Source organism: Penicillium hispanicum (assembly GCF_028827665.1).
Source record: "Penicillium hispanicum strain IBT 35686 chromosome Unknown utg000003l_segment0_segment0, whole genome shotgun sequence".
Classification (NCBI taxonomy): domain Eukaryota; kingdom Fungi; phylum Ascomycota; class Eurotiomycetes; order Eurotiales; family Aspergillaceae; genus Penicillium; species Penicillium hispanicum.
The window spans coordinates 2,650,662-2,676,540 of NW_026623195.1; the positions used below are offsets into that span (position 1 = coordinate 2,650,662).

Sequence of the window (25,879 nt, forward strand, 5' to 3'; positions counted from 1 at the left end):
TTTGCCATGTAATCGCCGGCCTTCCTGTAGCTTGTTTAGCGGGTGTTTAGCGGAAGCAGCCTTTTGTAGACTGCGGGTCTTTCCATGGACTCACTGCACACGTACTCTGGAAGATCCCATGGAGCTTGTCGACCAGGGATGAAGAGACATCGCTGGCAGACAGAATTCCCAGCCGAGAGGATATACCCGGCGTTTTATATAATTTGGGGCGCTGTTCTGAAGCCTGGGAACGTCTGCATCGACGACATGGTGGTTCAGTTGCGACAACTAGAGCTGCGTTGCGCGGGAGTTTAGGTATAAGGCATTTCCAGTGGTCACGAACGAAGCCATGGAAGGTCTGGTAGTTGTAAAGTCTCTTGGAGGACTACCTGCGTTTCGCCACGGTATGCAGTCAGTATTAGTGCCGGTAGGTGATGGCGGTGGGGCAGTGTCATACTCGAGATGCCTAGACTGGCTCTCATCACGACGGCGAATAATCTCCGTGGGACAGCGTCATAGCTAGAGAGAGGGGGGGAGAGAGAGAGAAGAGAGAGAGATGAAGGCAAAGATGCAATCTGCTTTGATAAGAGAGGTTTTGAAGGCCCCATACTCTACGAGCAATGAGCATGGCATGACAGGGGCCTGAAGAGGGCTTCTCGTCAGGGAAACCAAGAGACTGAATACATGGCAAAAGGCAGGTATAAATATAAAAGGAAGTGAATAGTGAGGGATGGAGAAATATTTATGGTAGCAGGAGGCACCGATGGCATTGGCGTGTTTTATACTCTAGGTACTCTGGGAACGGTTCATTCCGCCCGAGAAAGACCCAATCGATGTCAGTCAGGGGTTTTCCTAGGATGTTCTTTTTGCTTCTCCCCTTCTCTGTTGACTTGTCGATTGATCATTTCGATTCTTTGAAAAAAAAAAAAAAATATGGTTTTGCTCGTCGTTTCTTGAATCTGCATATCGCCTATACTTGTGCCCACATTCGGGGGTTATCACCATGTCCAATGAACAGCATAATATACCTCAAGATACACAGGTTGATGCCACACCTACATGTTATCCGAACATGTCACCTGGCCATCAATATTCCACGCCCTCGAACATTGACTTGGTATTGAGCATCAAAAAGTTAATCTAACAGATGCCCAGCCAGGCAGTATCATCCTAGACAAGCATAACTAGGAAATCGACCATACAGCCAAACACCAAACCAAACATCAAACATTCGTCACCAGCGGCGTCGCAACGGGCGCCGCACTCGATGGACAAACACAAGCCGAAACAGACGTGACCGGCGGCTTCGTACAATGCGCACTCGTCGTCCAGGCCACACTCGTCGCCGACGCAGCACCACCCTTCTGCTCCGCACGCACCAGCACGGGGATCACCGCGCCCGTCTTCAAGCCGAATGTGCGGTGCCCGACCACGCGCAGAATCGACGCGATTTCGCCGGAGTGGCTGGTAATGGACACGAACATGTCCCTCTTGCCGCTGGCCGCGCTGAAGAAGACCTCGTCTAGCGCCTTGGTGCTGCGCACGTCCTGCGCGGCACTGGTCTCGGCGGTTACGCCGTTCCAGAGTTCGTCCGAGTCGGTGAAGCCGGGTTCTATGGGCCAGAAGGGGAAGAGCGCGTGGATATAGGCGCGGTCGTGGCGGTGGTCACAGGTGTGGATGCTGATGCCTTCGCGGAAGAGCTCCTTGACGAGGGGCTTGAAGGCGGCGCTGCCGGGGGGCAGGCGGAGGTTGGTGAATGTGTAGTTGGCTGTTTGGAGGGTGCGGGTGAGTGGGCTGACGAAGTAGCTGTCTGGTGTGTGGATGCGTTGCTCGTTGATCTCTTTTTGCCAGAAGTCGTGGGCGACCAGTGCTTGGTTGATGCCGTTGGTGGTGAGGGCGGCGTCGTACCAGGTTGCTGTGCCGTTGCCGTTTAGTTCGGCCCAGTAGCACTATTGCACCGGGTTAGTGGGAATTGTCGGGCTGGGTCCTGATAGATTGGTCGAGGAGAGACTGGCAACTTACATTCCAGGCCGGAGTGCCGTAGTACGTCTCGGCGGCATTATGCCACCCTTCGCCATGACGGCCTAGGAAGAGCACCTTGTACTCGACATTCTTGGGTGAATTAACATTCAACTGCTGAACTTGATGGTAGAAGCGCTCCCACGGGGTATGCTCCACATGTTTCTGAAGCTCGCGGTCTGCTGGGTAGGTGCGGTTGATGAGGCCGAAGTTGACCGCGGTCTATACAATAAAGCAGTTAGCTTATGGGGTACCCGCATAGCCAGGGCCGATTATATGGAAAGGTCCACGATCCATACATAGTCGAAATTCGAGGCATCTGTCGAGCTCTCGTCCTGCAGGAAATATCCCGGCACGGTGGTGTACTCGACGGTTGAAGCGCGGACGCAGGCGGCGAGACCCAGCAGGGCCGGGCTGAGGGCCAACACTTTCATTGGGTGAGAGGGTGGGGATTGGCAATGAGGATGAAGAGAGAATGGAACTGGTTGATTCTGCAGGGATCGACATGGCTCTCTTATAGAAAGACATCTGGGTAGGAGGCAAGTACTTCAGTACTCGCAAGTAGAGAGCGCAGTGGAGCCGCGCGGAGAGACAACCTTGTCCTATCGAGTGACACACGTGGTTCGCCCGCCATCACCAGCTCCAGTCGGACTCGCGCCGAGCATCCAGCCGCTTTGAGAAAAGGAAAACAGAAGCCGATCATCGGGGTGTGGCAGCGGTGGGCGACTAGGTGGCTTTGCTTGCCCGCTAGAGCTGTCGGTGACGATGGGTTCTACTCTGGCACAGACTGGATGAACTCGAAAAAATGTAGACGTCGCTCCCTTTTTTGGATTGTGAAAAGAGTACCAAGAGAAACAAGAAAGAAAGTTCTAGAAACGTGACAGTATGTATCAGATAGCCAAATGCTGCCGAATATGCAAATCCAAATCCCAATCCCATCCAAAACCGAACCGAGTTCCAGTAATAACCAACCAAGAAGAAAAAAAGCGAAGAGAAGGCCAAAAAAATCGAGCACCAAGCCCGAGAAAATTAAAAGGTCGTATCGCGCGGCAAATATATAAGTCCCAGGCCAATAAGCACAATGCAAAGAATGCTCCGAATATGTAAGAACCCCGGTGGAACCACACCAAATTAAGAGACAAGAGAAAGGAAACAGAGAATAGAGAGAAGGTATGTAGGGGAAAGAAGGAGAAGAGTAAATAGTGACAGTAAGCCTCCGGCTATGGAGTGCTGGGAATAGACAAGCCACCCGTGGGTGGATGAAATCGCAAGACAGGAAAAAAAAAAAGGTGAGGAACGAGAAGATGCATAGCAGTTCATCCCAGACCAACACAAGCGTATGTATGGCAGTACATTTCTCATTCATCCATCGCAACGGAAACGCCGTCAGGACGCGTAGTGACTCGCCGTCGCGGTGTTCGCGTAAGCATAGCCCTTGGACTTGTGTGCCGACGCCATCTGGTGAGCAGCGAAACGGTGGGGGGCCTGCTGCTCATGGTAATCGTGAAAGTTGAAATCGGCCGGCTTCCTCTCTCCCGTTACTACCGAGCTGCGCAGGTCCGCATCGTCAATCGAGTAGATAAGAGAGGGTGTTCCGGAAACCGCCTCCATTCCAAACGCTTGTCCAGTCTGGTCAACAGATGCGTCGAACCCGATTGGAGAGACAGTGGTGGAATGTGGCACCTGCAGGCCGCTCTGAAAGTCCGGAGAGGACAGAGACCCGGTGTCGGCCCAGCTCCGGGCCGTCAAGGGGACCGGGTCACAGCTGACATACTCGGAGAAGGTACTGGCCTGAGCCGGGGCCGACATCGGCGGGGCCACGTTTTGATAGGGGAAGGGAGAGTAGATGTCCAGAGGCGTGGTGGGAGGGGACGCAATGTTCACCTGCATCGGCTGGGAAGAAGGGAAGAACTGAGTGGTCGAGTGTGCCGACAAGCAGTAGGCGCTCTCCGTCGGCGAGGCAGGCATGAAGTGCTGGAAGTCCTGAGGCGTCAAGGGGGTCGGCGGGGCCAGAGAAGTAGACGAGACTGACGGCCGCAGCATTTCGGCTTTGCTGGATTTCATGGATCCAGATTCGGCAAAAGTGAAGTTCAGAGGGGAGCGCTGAGCAGCCGATGCCTTGCGAACACCCGCATAACGAGAGTTAAGACTCTGCGTCGACTTGGATTGCCTCATCGAGTTGCCGGCACCGGAGCTGGGGATGCGGCTAGTAGGGGAGAGCGAAGACATTGAGGTCGAGGGAGCTAGGGGTCGAGCATTGGAGGTGCCGATGGCGGCAGGACGTGGACGCTTCCTTCTCGCAGCAAGGTCGAGTTCCTTGCTCGGCTCTTTCCATGATGCACTTCCCCGCCGGCTGGAAGGCCGCGACATCCCAGAGCCAGTAGTGCAGATCCCGATGCCATCCAAGGAAGCCGCCAGCGCATCCGACGACTCACGCCGGGAGACTGAGATATCTGGAGTGCGCATGTGCATCGGATAGTGGATGTTGTTGTATCCAAGACCCGCATCAGAGCCCACACCATGGGCAGAAAGCTGTTCATTGGGGGACTCGTCCCACTCCTCAGCATGAGGGAACTGAGCACCCGGGAACGCATCCACGTTGTGATGCACGGCGTGTGAAGAGCTTGGCACCTCAGGGATGGTTTGGCTGGTTGACGGGAACGACGCAACCTCCGCATGATCGTGAGAGGCCGACCACGCGGCCGGCTCCTCCTTCATTTCCGACCATTTTGAATAAGCAGAATTGAGGGCCTCGCGCGTCTTGCTGTCGTGTGCCTTGGCCGTGCTTGGCGGTGCCATCGAGGTCGGAGAGATCGGCTCCTCCTCAAGCGGCGACTCGTGCTTGCTGCGCGAGTCCCGTCGAGTGAAACGATCCCGAGCAGCACAGGCAGCATTCAGTGCTCGCTGCAGCGAGGCAAACGTTGCCTCGCGGGCCGACTCACTCTTCGTCTTGTTGTGTTTTCGGTTGGCGGCGGCCTCGGCCTTTGCACAGGCCTGGGATTTGGCAGCCGGGGCTGACTTGGGGGTAGGGGATCTCTCAGGTTCCTCTTTGGCGGCTGAAGATTGCCTCGACTCAGATCGAGTGTCTACAGTCTCTGATTTTCGCCGGGCGGCCTCCTCCGCTTCAGCCTTGTCTTTCTGCATCTTCTCAAACTCCTCCTGGCGTTTTTGTTGTTTGGCCTTTGCACGACGATTCTGGAACCAGTTCTGTGCAGGAGGGCATTAGCTTCGCTTCTATTCGGGAGCCATATGCAAGGCGAAGATAAAAAAAAAATAAATAAATAAAAAAACTTATCGGGCCACATACTGCAACACGGGGCAGGCTCAGGTTTGTTTGAGCTGCTAGTTGACGCTTGACGTTGCTGCTCGGCTTTGGGTGGGCCTGGAATTGGGCCTCTAGGGTTTCGACTTGTTCCTTCGTCAAGCGTGGCCGTGACAGGTTCTCTGTGTATTCGTCGTAGTCCATGATGGGTTGGTGATAGTAGTCAATCATCTCCATGGGCGGGTGCGGGTAAAGGTAGCCATCCATTGGGTGCATCATGGGTGGAGGCACTATGGTCGGGTCGTAAGCCATGGTATGGTCCATTGGAAGACCCGAGTGGCCTGGGTAGTTCCATGAGGGGTGGATGTAGCTCATGGCGCAATAGAAAGGGAGGGCGGGAGTGAGAGGAAGCGGATATAGCGGACGAGACGCGAGGACTGGAGGAACGAGGATGGAGGGCCGGGGAGGAGAATAATGACGGAAAAGAGACGGGGATGGCTGCACGAGAAGAGTCGCCGCGACGAGGGGGGGACGGCTATATCATCGAGATGAAGGGCGAATTTGGAGGCGTGTGATGACGGGTGGTGATGGGAGAATTGGGGCGAGAAGAGTGTCTGGAAAGAGCGGAAGGGCAGAGAAAAAGAAAGGAAGGCATATACAGGCCCGGCGTTAAAGGAGAGACGGGGGCCAATCAACAAGCAGCAGGCAAGAGAAAAAGAAAAGAGCGAAGGAACGTCAAGATGAAGAAGCACAAGATGAAGGGAAAAGGAAGAGAAGGTGTTGGGGGGTCAAGGGCGGCGCTGGGTGGATGGCTGTGATTGGGCGTGGGGACTGCGTGTTCCTGGCTGGGTATACTTAGGATACCTGGGTATTACGGGGCCGATGGGCGATGATAATATCTAATTCTGATAATCACGCTAAATAGGGTAATCTCGGAATTTCAATTCTGTTCGTTCGGGATTGCAGAGTGGGCCATCCGTAGGAAACATGGATTTCCAGCTCATTACTCGGACGATTCCACGCCGTCCTTCACGGGTCGGGGGATTTCCAGCGCTCGGGGCATCACGCTGTGAGATCTGATCGTCTACCCTTCCTGGCTTAGTGGTATTTTCGAAGACGCCGTGGCTCGACGGGAAAAACGGGCTGAAAATAAAATCATCTCCATCATACATCACCATCTCCACTCGGGACTTGGCCGCGCTACCGCCCGCGCGGTTCTAGGGGGTGGCGGCCTGGAGTATACATGCGGTACTTACAGAGTCGCACCTTCTACCTAGTATATAGGGAATTCCCTCTGCAGGTGACATCGGGCCCAGCCAATTCCGATCCTGCCTGGACTCGGGCATCACATCCTGTACTTCTCGTGTCTGCTGGGCCAAATCCGAGGGCGAATGTGTACTTCGGACTCAGAGAAGCACGGAAAAGCAGCCCTAGGTCCATTGGATCTCTCCAAAAAGCATCGCCCTAGCCAATCATCATCGCCCGATCAGCTCTTCGGGCTCCACCAGGGTTGAATTTGTTTTTCTCCCGTGCCAAACACACCCAATCCGGGTCGATTCCGAAGAGTAATCATGTTCCATACCGAGTATCAACAAAGCGAACCGAGTTCCACGGTTCCGCCCATGCGGAGAGACTGCGGGTTCCGTGGACGGCTCCCGCGGTAATTTTGCCCCTATCGCTGCAACAGCGTAAAGGAACAGACAGGATGTCCTTTGCACGTCCCACACCAGCCAACCCGCGCTGTGGCAGTACCTGCATTAGTGCCATGTCTGATCCTAGAAAGAGTGGCCCGTCCGGGAGCCGAGAGGAAAGAGGGGCGCGCTGCAAAGGAAATCATGTCCAGCCGGGATTGTGTATAGTGCCACACACCCTCGATCCATTCAGGTGCCCGCGTAAAAAGTCCGTGAGGATCCAGCATTATGGTCGGCTGCAAGTGCATCGGTCTGGCCAATCTGTCACTCGGGTGATCCCACCTGCAGGCGGTGTTAGGACGTTCCCGTAAATAATCTGTACTTTCGAAATGTTTCGTCCTAGAGGACCGAGGCTCTGGTCCGGATGAGGTTCCCCGGTCCGTACCTCGCTGCGGTGCCCCTCAAATCGGGGGAGATCGACATGGATGGAGGCCCGATGATGTTGACCACAACGCGCTATTGAGGCCTGAAGCAAGACAGGGCTGTGGAGGAGCGAGGGAGTGGCAGGTGCCAAGCCCGCCTAAACATCAATAGTCGGCGATCCCCAAAGGATCTGCCGAGCTTTGTTTTTTGTCACTCCCCCGACCCCGAGTCCCCGAGATGCCGATGGAAAAGAAAGGGTAAAGAAGCAAAGGAAAAAGAAAAGAGAAAAGAGAAAAGAGAAAAGAAAAAAGAAAAGTTGAAGCCTTCAAGAGGATCCGCCGAGTTACTCCCGGCAGTTTGGTCATGCTTGACGGCGCCAAACCTGTGCGATCGAGAGGCTGCATGCACGCGAGTCACGAGGGTTCCGCTGTACTGCGCCGCTTGGATGCTGTGATGCTCGAGCTCTAGTGCTACTTGCTATACCCTGACCAGGAGGTTGCTATGCTCGCTGTGACGATGGAGCATATCCTGGTGCTGCAACCCTCAAGCTGTTGTGTACCCTGCAGTTTGAGCCACATCTCGACGCAGCCCTTTTCCGATCGATTCTCTAACGGTCCCGAGACGAGAGGTTGTTCCCTTTGCCGGGACATCCTCTGCCCAAGACAGGAAAATCTTTCAGTCTCTACACCGCAAAGACTAAATGATAGAGAGTCCTAGCACATCGCGGGCGCAATCCACACAGCCTAACTCTGTTTCTCAAATTGGAGATAGACGACAGCAGTCGGGCAGCTTCCGACCCAACGGAAGCCCTGCCCTAATCCACCAAGCCAGGTTGGATGGAGTACATACACCGGGCTAGACTATGATGACCTCGATGATTCCCCTCTTTGACCCCCCTCCCCCTCCATCTCACTTCCTAGTGATCGGCATCTTGCACTACCCAGCCTGGAGTAGGATCTGACCCGACCAAAGTGTCCAACGCTCCAATCCTCGACTTCTCGTTGGCGATGAACCACTCAAGGTCCTTTCGGCGAAAGTGGGGATGATCGAGGATCCCGACACAAAACGGACCTGGGGGCGATTTCCTCGCCGGAGAGAAGATCATCAGACACGCCAAAGCAGGTAACTAGTTCCTGAGATTTGGGGCCTGCTCCACGCCCCCGTCCTTCGGTAGCAACACAACGTGGCCATCGCTGCCAGGAAAACCTTGTCTGCGAGATGGAGCATCGTCGGCAAACGCATCATCCCATCCAGGAATGCCTGGATCGAGTCTGCGCTCGTGATGATCCTAGTGCGGGTCAAAGCTTGGTGGGAAAGCTTCACGTGCAGGAGGGCGCCTATCAGCGTTGCAAATCACATTTCGGGGAGACATTCACGCAGACACCCGGTGTGGGAGGGAGCTGTTCTTCCCACCCATTTGATCTTCGAGCGGCACTCGGTCGCCAGGGATGTATGGCGTGCATGGTAATTCCCAGGCCATACCGTAACTGACGGATGGATCTCCGTCATCTCCGTCATTTATAGCGCTTAGTCAGTTCTTAGTACGCAGTGCATGGCGTTCGAGGAGAGAAGGATGAGCAGGATCGGCCTTTGACGTGCCCCTGGAGTGATCTGCAACGCGTATCCGCACGGATCCCCTTGGCCCCATCCGACTATTGATTGGATCTGGCGTGGACCGTTGTGGTGGAACGAAAATCTCAAATACTGGAAGGGCGACCATGGCAGGAGGGGGGGAGGAGGGACGGGAAATTCCCCGACTGCTCCCAGTGGTAATCAAGCGCGAAGGGAAGGATCACTCCAGTCCGTACCTTCTCCATCTGGACTTCTCGGGTCGTGCAACTGTCGGGATTGAATCTTGGCAGCCTGGGGGATCCTCAAGATCGACCTCAGCCGATTCCCGCTGTCCCCGCTTTTCGCCAGATGGTGTCATGGATGTGCTGGAGGACGGAGAAGGCGCACAGGAGAGTAGAGGTGCTTGGTACACTCCTCAGAGCTGACTCGTCCGGATTCCCCTTTCGGGCGTGCACTCGGAATTTCTCAGTGCACACTTGGTGGCTGAAGCTGAGGCTGAAGCTGAGGCTGAGGGCGGTTGGGTTGTTTGGTTCATTCCCGTGCTCGACCTGATCTTGAACCGTGGCTCTCCAATGTGACAGGTCCACACGGCGACCCCCTTCTCCTTTCCCTTCTCCTTCCTCTTCCTCCCTTGATGTGGCTCACCTGAAACAGACAGCTGTGGCGGTGCGAGATGACGCTCACCGCAGGAGACTTGACCTGCAACCCGCGCGGTATTTGTCACCGTGGGCCAATGGCTTCCTGATCTGCTGCATCCAGGTGATCTCAAGGGCGGCCACACCCTCGGAACCGTTCGCAGGATCTCTCGCCCCCGGCCGTTCGATTTCACTGCGTCCCGATGCTGTGGTCAAGATCGGAATCAGGGAAAAGAAAACCAAACCTGCTCCTGTGCGTGATAATCCTGCGTCCGCCACCGTCGCCATCACGCATACCGTTGGGAGTCGCGAGGCTGAACTGATCACACCCAACGGAAACATAGAATGAGATAGACGCTTGATGTCACCGGAATTCTCAAATCCCTCGACGTGTGCTTTGAAGTGCGAATCACGGCCCGGGATTGCCATCTGCAGGAGAAGCTACATACACCGAAGCAACAGCTTCCCCCGACCCGTGCACAGGCAACCGGCTCCCTGACCCCCTTGCCTGGGGCTTTCCACCGGGATATGAGGAGTTGCTGCGTCAGGACCATTAGGGAAGCTCCATCCATCTAGCTTGTTCCACTCTCTGCTCCCCACTCAGGCCCCGTCGTGTCATCAGCAGGACCTGTATCATCCCAGTAATCGCCGCGGGACAATGCGCTTTGTTACCGGGGATGATTTCCACCTCGTGAGCGTGTCCTTGTACAAGGTGCAGCGCTCTGCAGGCGGTCAGACGATGGACGCGGTATTTTCTGCTATCGCCTACGTCGCCGCAGCATAGCATCAGCGATTAAGTCGTCCAGATCTCAACTCGGGGCTTGTATCGTTGTACTCTACCGATCAAGACTGGCTGCCCGGATGTGTCGGTGGTCAAACATGCATGAACAGTGGTTCGCAGCTTGTTGCCGGGGTAGTTGGTGCGCAAAGTGCAGAGCTTGGCCGCATGTATAATCCACTCCCTCGTACATGCCGCCACGCCCTTAGCTCTTGTGTACGCCATGCCATGCCCGGCATCGGAAGTACCGACTTGTATGTAGTTATGGTACTTGGGTTGGAAGAACTGGGACATGCGACCTGCAAGGACTCGGACCGCGTCCACCTCGCAGGTTTTGCCTATACGTTAGAGGCGTTTGCTTGGGTTTCGAATGCCTCCTAGTGCAACCACACTGGAAAGGAGTCTGCTGTTATCACGTAAGATGCGGTGCATGTGCATCCTGCAACGAGGTTCCCACGGCGGAATGACCACCTTCATCCCGGACCGCAAGACGTTCGTCCATCCCATCACACCTCCTTCCGGGAGGAAGACGTGGATTGAGGGCCCATGGTTCGATCGATATGGCTGGAGCACGAGCCAACTGGCTGTGGCCACCGTGCTACCCTCATACCGTCAGATGGGAGACCAGTGTTCGATGGGCCAATGGAAAGGACAACAGCTAGCAGTCGTCTATCGGTCGATCCGCCCCAGCATAACTCGAAACACGACAATCCATGCTCTTTCCAGCACACCCCCCTGCAGTCTCAACTCTCTATCTGCATGAGGTGTAGCTTGTTGAAGACGGGTGAAATTACAGTATGTACAGCATGATCCGTAAACAATGGACATGAACCATAGACGATGAACTATGGACCGTCTCAAGAAGCAGGGCCTAGACTACCTGCAGATGTACAGCCTGTGTGCACGTTTATCTCAAAAAGCTCCCCCTGGTCGTTCCTTCGATGCTGTGCAACATAACGCCGGCTCATCTCGAGAAAGCCGCACTCCTCAATCCCTGACCCCTGCAGTGAGCGCCATGTACCGACCACCTGGGACCTATTGGAAAGCATTCGTGATCTCAATCTGGACCTGGCCATCCACCACGCCCTTCACCGAGATGCTGCGCAGGTCCTCCACGATCCAGTCTGCGCCCGCCTCCTTCAGTTTATCCAGTGAGTGCGTCGTCGTCAATGCAACCACCTTGAAGCCAGCCGCCTTGCCTGCTTTGATCCCTGATGGTGCATCCTCCAGCACCAGGATGGAGTTCGAGTCCTCGATACCCAGTCGCTTTCGCCCCAGCAGGTAGCACCGTGGATCGGGCTTGCCCAGCTCCACGTCCTGTGCCACCACCAGGACCTTTGGGTGTGCCAGCTTCAGGACACCCAACCAACCATCGATCAGGGCGCGTGTGCCGGATGTCACCACACCCCATCGGGCGCCGGCGTTCTCGAGTGCCGTGAGAAGGTCACGGCCACCGGGAATTTCGACAGCGTCCGAGCCGTACTTCTGTGGGATACGACCTTCGACGTAGTTGACATCTATGTCCATACGGCGAGACATTAGCGGGTTCTTTCAGCCTGCCTGCGCTACTGGAGAAGAACGTACATTCCCAGTTGGCCTTGGTCTTGTCGTATAGTTGCATTACATCAATGCTTCGCCGCCCGTGGGACGTGGCCAAGATGGTCTTTGGGTCCACGCCCAGCTCGGCGCCGATCCTATTGCGCCATTCGAGTTAGCTCCATGCTTTGAAGAAAGTCGTCAAGGTTTCGCTGTTGACTAACTCGTGCCAGTGCTTCACGATAGCTGGCCGCAGAAAATAGACCCGTCAGCTTCTAATATCACTCAATACTCATAAATGTAGCACTGCAGGACGTTACTCACCATCTGTTGAGTCGACAATTGTACCATCAAAGTCCGACAGGACACCGTCAAAAGTGTGCACCTGCGGGGGCGCAGAGAAGGATCCCGTTGCAGAAGTCATGGTGGGGTTGGTGATGAGGGGTGAGGCAGCGGATGTGTGCGGGTGTTGATCTTGTCAAGGGAGAAGCAATGAGCAATAAGCAGAAAGGACACTCGGGAATGTACAGAGAATGATTCTAGAGTCTATATCTTTGAGAAGAGAAGCAATTCCACAAAAGAAAGGCGAGGACGAGCTTAATCCTCTTTGCGGCGGCTGTCATACTCGATCGCGTAGTTGATCCGACGGTTGCTCGGTGATCGGCGCAACCAGTTTTTCCGCTTATCGAAATCTTGGCGCTCAACTTTTTCGAATCGGTTCGTCGGAGCATCAGTGCGATCAACAGTTCACCTTCTCGTCTCCACTCGTTTGAACTCTTGTGTGCAGACAAAATGGTCAAGCTGGGTGAGTGTATTATTTCCCTCGGGCGGCCCGCGTTTTTTATGACCGTCTTGCTAATCCATTGCAGGCAAGAACTCCAAGCGGACGCCCGTCCGTTTGAGACACAAGATTGAAAAGGCCTCTGTTGCCAAGCAAAGGAAGCAGAGAAAGCTCGCGAAGAAGGTGATTTGCCCACAGTTTACATCCTACATTTCAATCCGCTGTTTCTGACCCTCTTCTCCCCAGAACCCGGAATGGCGGTCTAAGATCAAGAAGGACCCGGGCATTCCCAGTCTGTTCCCGTTCAAGGATAAGGTCCTCCACGACATCGAGGAGAGAAAGCGCCTAAAGACAGAGGAGCAAGAACGGGTGCGGGAGGAAGCTCGCGTTCGCCGGGCTGAGGCCAAGCAGGCCAAGGGTGGTGGTGATCAGCAGGTGGATATCATGGCCGACGACGACGATCTCGACGAGGATATGGGTGTGGACGGTGATGACTCGAACCCTATGGCGGCTCTTCTTGCCTCCGCACGAGCCCGCGCTGTTGAATACGATGAAGAGCACGAAAGCGAGGATGACGAGATGGACGAGGACGACGACGATGAAATGGACGACGACGAGGAGGGCGGAGCCATGCTTGATGGCTCTGCTCCCGAGCTCGTCACTGCCACATCTTCTTCAAAAGAGGGCTCACGGCGCGCCTTCGACAAGGTCTTCAAGTCTGTCACCGAGGCCGCCGATGTGGTCCTGTACGTGCTCGACGCTCGTGACCCCGAGGGAACTCGGTCGAAGGAGGTGGAGCGAGAGATCATGGCTGCCGACGCCGGCTCGAAGCGTCTGATCCTCATTCTGAACAAGATCGATCTGGTCCCACCGCCTGTCCTCAAGGCCTGGCTGCTGCATCTGCGCCGATACTTCCCCACTCTCCCACTGAAGGCATCCAACGGAACCGCCAATGCCCACAGTTTTGACCACAAGCAATTGACTGTCAAGGGGACTGCGGAGACCCTTTTCCGGGCGCTCAAGTCGTACGCTCACAGCAAGCAGCTGAAGCGATCCATCTCTGTCGGCGTCATCGGGTATCCCAACGTCGGCAAGTCGTCCGTGATCAACGCGCTGACTGCACGCCTCAACAAGGGCTCGAGCAATGCTTGCCCGACCGGTGCTGAGGCCGGTGTGACCACCAATCTACGTGAGGTGAAGCTCGACAACAAGCTGAAGCTGATCGACTCGCCTGGTATTGTTTTCCCCAGTGCCAACGGCAAGACCGGCAAGAAGTCCAAGGAGAACGAGCAAGCCCGCCTTGTTCTGCTGAACGCCATCCCACCCAAGCAGATCGAAGACCCCATTCCTGCTGTCAAACTCCTCATCAAGCGTCTTTCCTCGTCCGAGAACCTGATCAACAAGATGCTCGAGGTGTACGGCATTACATCCCTCTTCCCGACAAATGGCGACAAGACCACCGATTTACTGATCCAGATCGCTCGCAAGCGCGGTCGTCTCGGAAAGGGTGGTGTCCCCAATATCGAGAGCGCCGCCATGACTGTCATCAACGACTGGAGAGACGGACGCATCCAGGGTTGGGCAAATGCTCCTGTGCTCCCCGTCATCGCCTCTTCGGATGCTGCTACCGCCACTGCCCCCGGCCCTGGAGTCGACACCGCTCAGGTCGTCACTGAATGGGCGAAGGAATTCAAGATCGAGGGCCTCTGGGGCAACGGAGAGGGCGACGACGAGGAGATGGCCGAGTAAGCGGTCACCTCTCTCTCCAGTCACCCACCGTCACGAAGTCATCGGTTCTCATTTTCGATTCTTTGGATACCAAAAAGTCGGCGTTTTAGATGTTTGGATGTTTTACTTGCTCGATCGAGGCACTTGTCAATATTTCTAGAATAAGCGAATTTACATCAGACAAATACACACAAGTCCATTCCAATTAAATCTCCAACGAGGTTTTCAATTCAATTTCCAAGACCAACAAGCATATAGAAAGATATGCGATTCTATTTGCGTTCGAAGTCAACAATCTGGAAGGTGGAAGAGCCCTGCATCAAGTCAGTACCCACACCGCGCGCTCCCCGAGCTCACAATCCGCGTCGCGGATTTCGCGTTCTCACCCTCTCGCCACTACACCCAATCTCATCTCCAACACAATCCCACCGGCCGATATCGAGACCGGCGGTCGCATCATAACCAATCCACTGCTGACGTCTGCTCCGTTCCCTGGAGAAACGGCACATCGTCCAGCGTCCCCGTCAATTCGACCGCAAGTAACCGTCCACGGCCACCGAGAAACGAAAGACCCAACCACACAACACCTACAGCCATGCCGCCACGCAAATCCACCTCATCGGTGACGCCCGCCGACATGGATGAGCCCTCGCAGCTTTCACCGCAGGCACCGAGCACCGCCGACAAGCCCATCACCGCGACGGAGCAGCAGATCAAGGCCCGGGCTGAGCTGGGCGTCAGCGTCGAGGTAAGCATCCAATCCCGAGCCCGGAGAGCCTACGAATCCAATGAGATATGGGACGAAGCGATGGCTGCGCCCAAAGAAGACACAGCCAGCAAGAGGACGAGCGTGGGCGCAGATGACAAGAAACCAAAGCTGACGCATCCCTCCCTTCCTCGTCTCGATATAGGACTATCTCCTCCCGCGCTCGCTGACCGTGCGTCTCGCAAAGGCGGTTCTCCCGCCCAACACTACCATCCAGAAAGACGCCGTGCTGGCCATCCAGAAGGCGGCCACGGTGTTCGTCTCGTATCTCTCTTCACAGTATGGACCCCGACAATAGCCCTTGCCTCGTCCCGGTTTCCTTCCAGCCCTTTCCAAACACACTACTCAGTCTTTGCTGCTCAAGATTGCGGGCTCAGGGTGGATGGGTGGGGGTATGAACGAGTCATGAGCTTGACTGACACGTTTCCCAGCGCGAACGACGCTACCCTTAAACGCACCCTCGCCCCCTCCGACGTCTTCAATGCACTCTCAGAACTCGAATTCGACTCCTTCCGCGCTCGTCTTGAGCAAGAGCTGGACGCGTATACGGAGATCAAGGCTGGTAAGCGGAAGGCGAAGAAGTCCGACGTTGACGGCGGCGCGGATGCGGAGGTCTCTGGCGCTGGCGCGTCGGGCGATGGTACTGCAGGCGCTGCCGATGATGATGTCGAGATGGTGGATAACCCTGCTAAGAGGGTGAAGCGCGATTCCGAGGGGGGCGCGGAGAATGTCGGTGCGGGTGGGGGTGATGGGGATGAGACGCAGGAGGAAGAGGATGAGCACGAAGAGGAAGAGGAAGATGAGCATGAAGACGACGAGGAGGATGAGGAAGATGAGGGTCATGAAGAGCAGAGGGCGGACGAGGATATTGATCGTGTTGAGGATTTGGATGATGCCTCCAGGCCGATGGATCCTGATGCGGATGAGACGGATGATGATGACGGGCCTGCTAGCCAGCTGCGTGATGACTTGGGGCTTGGTTAGGTGTTCTAAAGGGTACTTCATGAACATATCTGCTGTGGCGATTGGAAAAGTATTGCGAGTCGGATTGCTGTGGCTGTATAATATACATAACGACGAATGGATTCATGCGCTCTAGTCGGAAAGAGATGAGTATCTTGGGAGTGGGAACAATATGTAGAATATGTAAAACACTTGGAACGCCATTAGATTATAACAATCCAGGTATAGGTGAGATACCCCGACATGGAGTATTTATGTAACCAATCCTAGGTACCTAAGTACGGACACACGATATATCGGCACATGACAGTCATATTATTAGAGCAGCAATGCTCAAGCTAGACCAGGCCTCATCACCCTCGAATATCAGACACCACACTATGCATTCCCACAACCACGACGCTGGTGAGCAGGTACAGTAGCCGTCGCACGTACATGAAACCGAAAAAGACACCCGACCCGAAAATACAGAAGCCACCTGAGCCCGAAAACGCCAACACCACCTCATGCAACAAACCGTAGTCTATCGTTGGTATCTTTCGAGAAGGACGGATGGAGACAAAAAGCTGACATCTCGGACAAATCCTTGGAGGAGGCAGCTGAGAAAAAAAAAAGAAAGGGGACCATCAAGAAAGTAGGTGAGAAATATGAGGTATGAAAATAGCCAGTGAAACCGAAACCAGGACGCCATCTTGAACATCAATGGACCATTATGCCATGATGTATCATTGGAAGGAGGAAAGTTGTCGAAGAGAAGTCGTAACCATAACAAAAGGGTATCAGGAAGATGGAACGCTGACCAGTCCGGGAACAGTAGGATCGCTGGGAGCATCTTCTGTAGGCGCATCGACACCTGGTTTGCTGGCAAGTCCGGGGAAGATGAGTCCGTTGTTGCGCGCAGCACCGGCCGGCAGAGGGTGCATAGGCTTGCCTGTGGCAGTCTTCTTCTCTGTAGCAGCGTGGACCTTGGTCGACTTAGTGACACGGCTGAAGGCCTCGATCCTCGCAGACTTGGCTGGCTCGGCCTTGCTGCCGCGTTTCTTCGGGGCAGCAGTAGTGCCGGCCTTCTTGCGGCCTGGCTTGGCTGAAGCAGCAGCCTTCGATCCTTTGAGCACATCGTTGATGTTGCGCCCACGACTGGCTGGGTTGGCCAGCTTGCCGACTGCCGGCTTTTTGGCAGGCTTCTCGTCGTGGCTGGAGGAAGGCGTGATAAGGCCGATCTCGCTGCGAGGTCGCTTCTTGGGGGTGTTGATGACCACTGCAATGCCACTGGCAGTTTTCTCTGCCTCATTGTCGGACGATGAGAGCTCCGTGTCTGATCCTGGCTTGGATCCGAATTGTGGCTCTGGCAACATCTCGTATGGGGTGGAATCCTCCCAATGTTTCAGCTGCACCAAGTCCGCGACGTCGTCAGTGGATCCTTGCACGATGAGATCAAAGCAATCCTCGAACTCCTTGCCGACCGGCGGCTCGTTGTTGATGAACATGGTAACTCCATCCTTGCGGCCGCGGATCACGGTGCACAGACTCTTTACAAGACGACGAACACCAGGAATCTTTAAACTAGTGCCGGCAACAACCAGAACACGGGGGCGGGACCGGACATCAGCATTCATAACGGAAGTGATGGCTTCTTCATCCGGGTTGTGTTCGTTGTAGAGGACAATGCGGGGTCGCATGCGGCCTATTCCATGACTGCGCTGGCCAACTGTTTGGCGGATATCATCTTTTTGGCAGCACTCATGACACTCAGGCGGGTCGGCTTGACAGAACTCATTCGGGTTGAGATCACAGAGAAAGCGGCACTTCTGACACACCATCTTTTGAATACTGCCGTGGAGCTGGATAGTGACGGGCCAGCGACCCTTCACATTCAGCGGGACCTCAGTTTCCAGTGGCTTCATGGATGTTTCGAGGCCATCGATGTTTTGGGTGTAGAGGCGCTTGAGCCGGTTTTCCTTGCCCAGACGGGCGAGCATTTCGTGAAATTTGGTGGGCTTGGTCTTGGTCGACTCAATGGACAGCGATCGCACTAGTTCATGGAAGGGCGCCATCAACGCCTCATCTTGGTAGACGGCGGCATCAAAGAGAAGCTTGCCGGACGCCTTTAGGTTATGCTTCTTGGGCAGTGACTGGAATAGACCATCCTTGGAACGGAAGTCCGGGACTATATGCACGGTTAATATGGGGAGTCGATGTGGAGCAGGGAAGAGAAAAACTCACTACCGGCGGAGGTGGAAATTCCCGCGCCCGCGATGACGACAATATCTTTTTGGTGGCGGAGAGTTTCTACAAGCAATTTGGTCTGGTCTGGTTGTTCGTAGGACGATTTGGCCAGGGAGAGATATTGGGTGGTGCGCTCCTTGGGAAGGGGGTTACGTCTCCTCTTCTTCGCGGGTGGGCAGTCTTGGCGCGTAGAATCCTCAGCTTCCTGGGATGACGGCGTCAGGTACCGCTTCGCCGGCTCGGGCGAGGACCGCGGCGATGAGGGCACGGAGCTCAAATCCGAGAAGTCGGACAGGTCGAAATCCATGATGAGCTTCTTTTCCGCCTTCTGCTTTGTCGTTTTCTCCGGCAGACGAGTGGTCGGAGAGCCGGATACGACAAAGAAAGACGTGAACTGCGCCCCAGGGGTTGGGCAGATGGCGGGGGCAAGACGGCGTGCCTATTCAGCACGGAACAGCTCACGGAAAAGAGAAAGAACGAATTTCCGAATCATATAAGATAGCACAATGGTACAACAGGTCAATGGACGGTAGCGGGTCGCCCGAAGCTGGAGTTCAATGGTGGAAGGGAGAGATGCGGAGGAGAGAAGGAAAGGGGAGCGTTGTAGATGAGGTCAGCTGTCGGGAGGGATAGTAATTAAAGAAGTTGGGAAAAAAGGAATTCCAAGCAGACGGCCCGCAGCCGGCAACGTTTGTTTTGGCCCACGGCGTCCGAGCTAGGATTGGGAGGGAGTCGAGGGCGAGTCGAGGAATGTGGTTGATGTGAAGAAAGACGCCGTGCGGGAGATCGCAAAAACCCCCGGTATGTCGGGCGAATAAGAAGTGCGGGCGGCAGATTCGATGATGCGGTTGTTTTGATGCAAAGTAACCTCGACTGATGCTCCTTTTGATGCTGTATTTCTCCGAGGGGCCGGGGGCGGTCCAGCAGGGGCATTGATGATAGCGGATTCTACGAGTCATGGACATTGAATGTGATTGAACCTATTCCCATGCACTACATCGATTTTCGCTTCGCATGATCCGCATTCATCATGCATCGACCGATGTCTTCGAGGGTTTTTTTTTCTTCTGGCAGTTTTGGATGTTGCGGGCGACGACGTTGATTGGCGGAACCTGCAGTGGGGCACGGAACACTCGATGATTGGCTGATCCCCGTTGGCAGGGCTACCGTCACCTGACTGATGACTAAGCCAGCGAGGGCGAGTCCAGCAGGAGCACATTCCAAGAGCGGAAGCTGCGCAGCGGGATATACATCCATTAGTTAGGCTAGAAGCTATAGGCTCTGTGATCGGTGAGTGTGGGATCTGATCTATACACCCGATCGCCCTTTCGCCAGCCCGCAATTCACCCGCCATTACCCTTCTCCGATCCGGTTGCGGCTTATCCGACCTCGGGACCCGCGCCAATATCAACACCGCCAACTTGGGGGCCTAGATCGACACTCAGTATCCAAGTCATGCGGCATTGGATTGTCACATCCCTATGCATGACGAGTGGCCACTTCTCGACGTTGTGAATCTCTGACGATGCCGTTGATCATGGAAGAGGGTATCAATGTGGATGACCTCTTCGGCGAGGCCAATTCCCTGGAGTTGGGCCTGCCTGCCGCACCGCCGCCCCCCACCAAAGGCCTAGCACAATGTTTGGATGAAATGCGTCTCCTGGGATGCCGCCAGTGAGTTTCTTCCCTGTCTCGACTCTGGATTTTTTTTTCCCGGCTTGGATTCGACTGACAAGTCCCTTTCAGGAAGGTGGGCTGGTCCCGGCTGGGGTGCATCGCATATATCTCCCCGGACGGACTGCGCGTTATTGTCCGCAATCTCCAGTGTCGTCCATCGGATGGTAAATGGGTGCTGAGTGAAGAGTCTTCTCTGACTCCTGTTACCGAATCCCATGGCGGGAATCCGCTGGTCCATTTGTCCTGGAATGAATCCGGGACTGATCTGGCCGTGGTAGACTGCCTGGGCCGAATTTCTATCTACTCCATCTCTATGGCTCTCAATAGCATCACAGGTTCACGACAAGCTGCATTCGACTCTAGCGATGATAGCAACCAGATTGTTGGTATGATGTGGCTCAACACGCAACGCTCGGTAGGTCTTGTTTTTGCTCCCCGGTATCTGCCATCTTCAACCCCCCTGACGTAGTTATCCAGGTCCATGCCTTTCAGCAAGCAGCCAAGGTAAATGGTCGATGGGCCTACACGCCATTTCGCCGGCGCCCAATTGGTCCTTTCAACCCTTCCAACAAAGGTGGACTAGTCTGTGTGACCCGGGCGGGCCAGATTCGCCTCATATACCAGAACCCGGACAGCAAGTGGGCTGAGTTGCCTGCCGAATTGAAGAACACCGGATATTCTGACCGGTTATTGACCCATGCCTCCATTGTTGCAACACCAGGTAGTTCTCCCTGTACCCGGATCTGGGATGCGGGCTCTTTGCTGATCACCCAATGTAGCTGGAATTATGATTGCCACCTATTCAGTATGCCGGAAGATTTGCTTGTACCGGGTCAATATTACCTGGAACCCGGCACAATGGGACCCCAGTCAGATCAAGCAGATGCACCAATTTCCCATCCCTACTTTCCATTTTCTCCACTGCAAGATTGAGATGCCCAGCAGTCTTCTGAGTGTGAACGGTGGTATTGAAGATCATGCAGACCAGCCATTGCCGTTCCCAAACTCGGTTTATTCATTGACTCGGCTGGAGATCCTGCCGGGACAGATTGACAGTCCAGCGGGATCAACCACCAGTCCATGGATCCTTGCAGTTTTTTCTAAACCCCTTCACGCCACATCTGAATATCCTGAACAACAAGGGCCTCCAAGTGTAATTGTCCGATGGCATATGGAATCTGCGCCTCAAGCTTTTCACCCCAAGTTTGACGAGGTTACGTCGAAGAAAAGTAATGCTCAAGCCAAGGTATGAACTTGTTGAGCATCTATCGCCGACTATGGGCTAACTTTGAGTAGTCAAAAATGGAACTGCGCCGACTAGAGGATATCCACTGTCAAAAGTATATTATTTCAGTTGATCTTGTGGAACATGGCACTGCCTTGGCCATCACCCATGATGACAGCTCAATTGCACTTTATGACACAAGGTCAATGGCTGTCTTCAATGGACTGGATGATGCGAACACTGTGACTTGCCTAGGCCAGGCAGGGTTCCAGTATCCAATGGACGTACCAGGTACATTCGCACCCATTTGTGATATATGCATATGTGCTCATCATAACTCATTCACACAGGTCTTTCGATAAGCTTCTCTCCAAACTCCTGTGCTGCAGTGGTGCTGGACACAGAAGGTCAAGCACAGCTGAGATTAATGGAGCACACATTCGGGTCAGCCGGTGGTCTCTATGACGAGAGTAAGGCTGTCACTGTTCTTTGGGCAAGACACTGGGTGCTAACACAAAGACATTAGCCAAATTTTCCGCTGCAATTGCGGCGTTGACCCTCGCCTTTAGCCGTGGCTGCGGCAGTGATGTTAACACAGATGATATTTTGACAGTAGCCTTGAGACAACTTTCATCCGGTAAGCTGCGGTGAATTTTCTATTCGGGTTGTGACCAGTTGCTCACTGACAACAGAGGCTCAAGCAACATTCAGCAGCGAAGTATATCGTGCACTGCCCGTCAACTGCAATTTCACCGTCGAGCAGGAAAAGCTCATGACCCATCCATATATACCCCGGTGTCTAAGTTTACAGGCTGCTCTGGGCTACAAAGGCAGAATGAAGCGCCGAGACCTCGCGTCTGCCGTACCATGGGCGATCATCCAACTTCGCCATGCCTCTGTCCTATTTGCATACTTTTTCCAGCATTGCAAAGCAGGGCAAGGCGACGCACATGATTCTGGTGAGTTGAAACCCACCGTTGTCACCAACAACTGCTGATGCCCGGCAAAGAAATCCTGCGCATGATTCTAGGTAATACCAAGTGGACTCTCAGCTTCTCCCATTTCATCTTGAGTGAGATCTTCGATCTTGCCGATGACTTTGATGGTCTTCTCAACGACCAAGAGGCATTCACTCAGAAACGTAAGGACATGCCGTCTAACAACTCATGAAACTTGTTGACAATCTGGATACCAGTCAAAAATATCAACTCTCTCCCCATCCTCATACTCCTGTCTAGCATGTCCCGGGCTTTCCTCCGTTTTATTTGCCGCGGGCTACGTGGTGTACACGCCGGCTTCGCAAACACAAACCCGGCAACTCTCTCCGGGGACTCGCGCATATACTACACAGAAATTTGCCAGATCCTAGAAACCTCCCCAGTCAAGATAGACGTCTACGAAAAATTCCTCGCAGGCGTTGATTCCGCCGTGAAACACGCCTATCAAGGCGCGGGCTTTGGGGACGCCGAACGACCCGGTCCAGAGAAGGAAATGCTCGTCAACGCACGTATCCCTCCAGTCCTCACTACGGCCGTGGCCACCCTCCTCCAACAAACAGTTCCCGCTCTCAAAGCAGAAATCAGCCGCAAGGACATCATTCTCGGCGACTACAGCTGGCTCGGATTCGGCACCGACGCCCGCACCGCTATGTACCGCAAACGCCGGGACGTCGATATCCTCAAAAAGTGCCCGCTCCGGCCGCCGCTGCCTATTGGAATGAACGGGCGTATCGTCCAGCCGCAGAAGCGGCGGAGGTGTGTGCGCTGCTGTGAGGTCTCGGGGGACACGGCGCTGCCCAGGTCGCTGCCGTATTTCAAGATGATTGCGAAGCTGAATTTGCTGCGTACTTGTCCTTGTGGGGGGATGTGGATGATGGAGACGGATGGTGAGCCTGCGGCTGGGCAGGGTATTGGGAATTTGGTGCAAGCGCATGGGGGCACAGCGAGGACGCCGGCTGGCATGGCTGTTGCGATGGGGTCTACCTAGTTTGAGATATCGACAGTCTTAGAAGAGTCAATCAAGCAATCTACCCATTTTCCATCCTAAGCTTTTTATGTCGGGCAAGGGTTTCTAAGTCAAGTGTGTGTCAAGCGAGGCACCATGGTGCCTTGGTGTTGAGACTATAGAACAAGGCGAGGCAATACGCCAGAGAAGGTGCCTGATTCTGCACATTCAGGTACTGTCCATCTCAACGACACCTGGGCAAATGTGATATGCGAAGCCGTATGAAGAATCGACTACGTTCTAGTCCAATCCGGTCCACTGAGCCTCCACACTAAGCACAAATCCACAGGTGTGGGGGGAAAGACGGGTCAAAATGTCATGTCATGTCAAGAGTCGATTTGCATCCATCTAAGATACATAATCAAGTTCCATTTTTTGGATGTAAAAATAAGAAAAGAGAAAATCGACCCCGCCTGGTTTCAGGTCCACACGCTAATGTGTCCAAGGGCAAGTACGTCTTCCCACAGAACTCCAGATCCAAGCAAGTTTTTCACTTAAGCCTGTTGTACCCGAACGTCAGCGGTTGTTGGTCAAGTTGGGGCGTATTGAAATGCATTGTAGCAGTGATGTTCCGCATCGAGTCCTGGAGAGAATCCTCGATGGCGACATCACCACTGCCACGGTCTAATTGTCATACCTTAACGGCGTACTTCCGCTGGGGGAAGTGGATCTGGCGCTTCCGCTGCTTCTCGGTGATGCGGGTGGCCTCGTGCTTGGTGAGACGGCGGCGCAGCTCACGGGTGAGCTTGGGGCGGAGGTCGAGAGGGAGGTACTTCTTGTTCTTGTAGAACAGACGCAGCTGAGCGCGCTGGTTGGCGTTGATGACGGTGAGAATACGAGCGATCGACTTGCGAACGTCGTGGCTGTAGATAGGGAAAAAAGTCCAGTTAGCATTCTGATGCGCCCATAAATTGTGAAATTTCCTCCTGCGAATGATTGCCGTTGGGATGTGCGTCGAGTGTGCGAGTTGATTATCGTCATTCCTCGCGGTTGCCTCGACCCTTTAATTTTTTTTTCCCCGATTGTCGCCCCCCGATCGCACAATCCCATATCGGCCCCTTTCCCATCGCAAATCCATTCGTAGGAAGTAATAATGTCGGGATCGAATACGCACATTCTCTGGGTCTTGGTCGAAGCGCCGCTGGCGATCTTCTGGACGCGGAGCTGGTTCAGCTCGGTCTTCAACTCCTCGAGCTGCTTGGAGAGCTCATCCTTGTTCTTGCCCCAGAGCTGACCAGCCTTGACCTTGGACGACTGTAGACAACACCGTCAGTGCGGGATTCAGGCGTATCGATGGCGGACAAACATACCATGGTGGCGGCTTTGTTGTGTATGCTGGGTTGTCGGCGTTGAGAATTGAAGATGTCCGAGGGTCGAATTGTGGTTGTGGGACTAGGGCTAAGCGAGTTTGTCGCACTAGCCGGGCACGTGATGCCCCAACTCGATTAATTTACGCCTTATATAACAGGCATCAATAAATTGCTTAATCGGGTTAGTCTCCTGGTGCACTTACGTCGACGCAAGGCCCCAGCCTGTCGTTGGCATGCTTCATGTCCGGGGCGAGACCGATTGATTCGAAGTCGATTTGGACATTCTTGTGTCCCTTGACTTTTTCTGCCTCTCATGACGTCCACCGGCTCCGGATGGGCGCAACTCCGCCAACAAGCCCGCTCGCTTGAGACTCAGGTACCGTTATCTGCTGGCCGGGGTGGTATATCCCCAGACTCAACCAACGCTGACTGGAAGTTACGGAATAGACAGAGAGCCTTTTCCACACATACGCACAATTTGCCTCGCTCACCAAACCGCCGAAAGAACCTACAGAAGAGGAGCTGCGGATCGAGTCGCAGCTGAAAGACCTCCTTGAAAGGGTATACTCTGTCCATCCATCTCAACATCCTCGGCGAACAGCTGGCTTACCGATACACAGCGTGAATCTCTCATCGCCCAGCTCTCCCGTCTCCTTGACTCTGAAGCTACCCTCACATCCTCCGCGCTCAAGCAAAACAATCTCTCCCGCCACCGGGAGGTCCTCCAAGACCACCGCCGCGAACTCCAGCGACTTAACTCCGCCATCGCCGAATCGCGCGACCGCGCTAACCTGCTCTCCAATGTCCGCTCTGACATCGATGCCTACCGCGCATCGAACCCAAGCGCCGCCGAGGCCGAGTACATGCTCGAGGAGCGGGGGCGGGTAGAGAACAGCCACAACATGATGGACGGCGTGCTCAGCCAAGCCTATGCTATCAACGAGAACTTCGGTGTGCAGCGGGAGACCCTGGCCAGTATCAACCGGCGTATTGTCGGTGCAGCTAGCCAGGTCCCCGGCATGAACTACCTGATGGCAAAAATCGGGACCAAGAAGAGGAGAGACGCTATTATCCTCGGCTGCTTTATTGGGTTTTGTTTCCTGATGCTTCTCTTCTTCCGGTAAGATGGGCTGGCTCACCTTACAACTTGGTATCTTCTTTTCTTCCGTTTTTTATAGCGCCTCCACCGCGTTGCAGGTGTCCAGCGACTTAGTGTATTGTTGATTTTTCCAAGGCGTTCGGAGTTGAGCATTTCTCTATGGGAGCTTTGCTTGACAGGAATGATGATAATACTGCACCCGTTGCAATGGCGTCTTGTGCTATATGCTATTATACACATTCTCTACTATATGTACAAATTGAGA

The 25,879-nt window shown here is 54.4% G+C and overlaps 10 protein-coding genes across 10 annotated transcripts; 5 read left to right on the plus strand and 5 right to left on the minus strand.

The window, feature by feature from the left end:
* Positions 1-1,202: 1,202 nt before the first annotated feature.
* Positions 1,203-2,432, minus strand: N7459_003429 (uncharacterized protein; the record flags this gene model as incomplete). Its single annotated transcript, XM_056942613.1, has 3 exons — positions 1,203-1,928; positions 2,002-2,220; positions 2,298-2,432. The coding sequence occupies 3 exons, from the start codon at positions 2,430-2,432 to the stop codon at positions 1,203-1,205; spliced, it is 1,080 nt and encodes a 359-aa protein (XP_056802496.1).
* A 952-nt stretch (positions 2,433-3,384) lies between these two features.
* On the minus strand, positions 3,385-5,635 carry N7459_003430 (homeobox domain-containing protein; the record flags this gene model as incomplete). The annotated part of the gene is made up of 2 exons (XM_056942614.1): positions 3,385-5,205; positions 5,306-5,635. The coding sequence occupies 2 exons, from the start codon at positions 5,633-5,635 to the stop codon at positions 3,385-3,387; spliced, it is 2,151 nt and encodes a 716-aa protein (XP_056802497.1).
* A 3,397-nt stretch (positions 5,636-9,032) lies between these two features.
* On the plus strand, positions 9,033-9,870 carry N7459_003431 (uncharacterized protein; the record flags this gene model as incomplete). Its single annotated transcript, XM_056942615.1, has 2 exons — positions 9,033-9,292; positions 9,576-9,870. The coding sequence occupies 2 exons, from the start codon at positions 9,033-9,035 to the stop codon at positions 9,868-9,870; spliced, it is 555 nt and encodes a 184-aa protein (XP_056802498.1).
* Positions 9,871-11,334: 1,464 nt separating this feature from the next.
* On the minus strand, positions 11,335-12,259 carry N7459_003432 (HAD family hydrolase; the record flags this gene model as incomplete). Its single annotated transcript, XM_056942616.1, has 4 exons — positions 11,335-11,816; positions 11,884-11,993; positions 12,060-12,081; positions 12,160-12,259. 4 exons carry the CDS (start codon positions 12,257-12,259, stop codon positions 11,335-11,337), a joined length of 714 nt encoding a protein of 237 aa, XP_056802499.1.
* Positions 12,260-12,627: 368 nt separating this feature from the next.
* N7459_003433 (GNL3/Grn1 family GTP-binding protein) lies at positions 12,628-14,365 on the plus strand (the record flags this gene model as incomplete). The annotated part of the gene is made up of 3 exons (XM_056942617.1): positions 12,628-12,640; positions 12,705-12,799; positions 12,863-14,365. The coding sequence occupies 3 exons, from the start codon at positions 12,628-12,630 to the stop codon at positions 14,363-14,365; spliced, it is 1,611 nt and encodes a 536-aa protein (XP_056802500.1).
* A 574-nt stretch (positions 14,366-14,939) lies between these two features.
* Positions 14,940-16,094, plus strand: cbfA (uncharacterized protein; the record flags this gene model as incomplete). The annotated part of the gene is made up of 3 exons (XM_056942618.1): positions 14,940-15,194; positions 15,256-15,389; positions 15,542-16,094. 3 exons carry the CDS (start codon positions 14,940-14,942, stop codon positions 16,092-16,094), a joined length of 942 nt encoding a protein of 313 aa, XP_056802501.1.
* A 758-nt stretch (positions 16,095-16,852) lies between these two features.
* On the minus strand, positions 16,853-18,606 carry N7459_003435 (putative SIR2 family histone deacetylase (Hst4); the record flags this gene model as incomplete). Its single annotated transcript, XM_056942619.1, has 2 exons — positions 16,853-18,240; positions 18,297-18,606. 2 exons carry the CDS (start codon positions 18,604-18,606, stop codon positions 16,853-16,855), a joined length of 1,698 nt encoding a protein of 565 aa, XP_056802502.1.
* Positions 18,607-19,824: 1,218 nt separating this feature from the next.
* Positions 19,825-23,187, plus strand: N7459_003436 (mediator of RNA polymerase II transcription subunit 16; the record flags this gene model as incomplete). Its single annotated transcript, XM_056942620.1, has 10 exons — positions 19,825-19,973; positions 20,046-20,391; positions 20,454-20,697; positions 20,756-21,222; positions 21,273-21,492; positions 21,552-21,671; positions 21,728-21,838; positions 21,894-22,160; positions 22,211-22,342; positions 22,397-23,187. The coding sequence occupies 10 exons, from the start codon at positions 19,825-19,827 to the stop codon at positions 23,185-23,187; spliced, it is 2,847 nt and encodes a 948-aa protein (XP_056802503.1).
* A 649-nt stretch (positions 23,188-23,836) lies between these two features.
* N7459_003437 (60S ribosomal uL29 domain-containing protein) lies at positions 23,837-24,750 on the minus strand (the record flags this gene model as incomplete). Its single annotated transcript, XM_056942621.1, has 4 exons — positions 23,837-24,068; positions 24,320-24,459; positions 24,516-24,621; positions 24,719-24,750. The coding sequence occupies 4 exons, from the start codon at positions 24,748-24,750 to the stop codon at positions 23,837-23,839; spliced, it is 510 nt and encodes a 169-aa protein (XP_056802504.1).
* A 78-nt stretch (positions 24,751-24,828) lies between these two features.
* On the plus strand, positions 24,829-25,639 carry N7459_003438 (putative vesicle transport v-SNARE protein Gos1; the record flags this gene model as incomplete). Its single annotated transcript, XM_056942622.1, has 3 exons — positions 24,829-24,891; positions 24,963-25,076; positions 25,136-25,639. 3 exons carry the CDS (start codon positions 24,829-24,831, stop codon positions 25,637-25,639), a joined length of 681 nt encoding a protein of 226 aa, XP_056802505.1.
* Between the last annotated feature and the right edge of the window lie 240 nt (positions 25,640-25,879).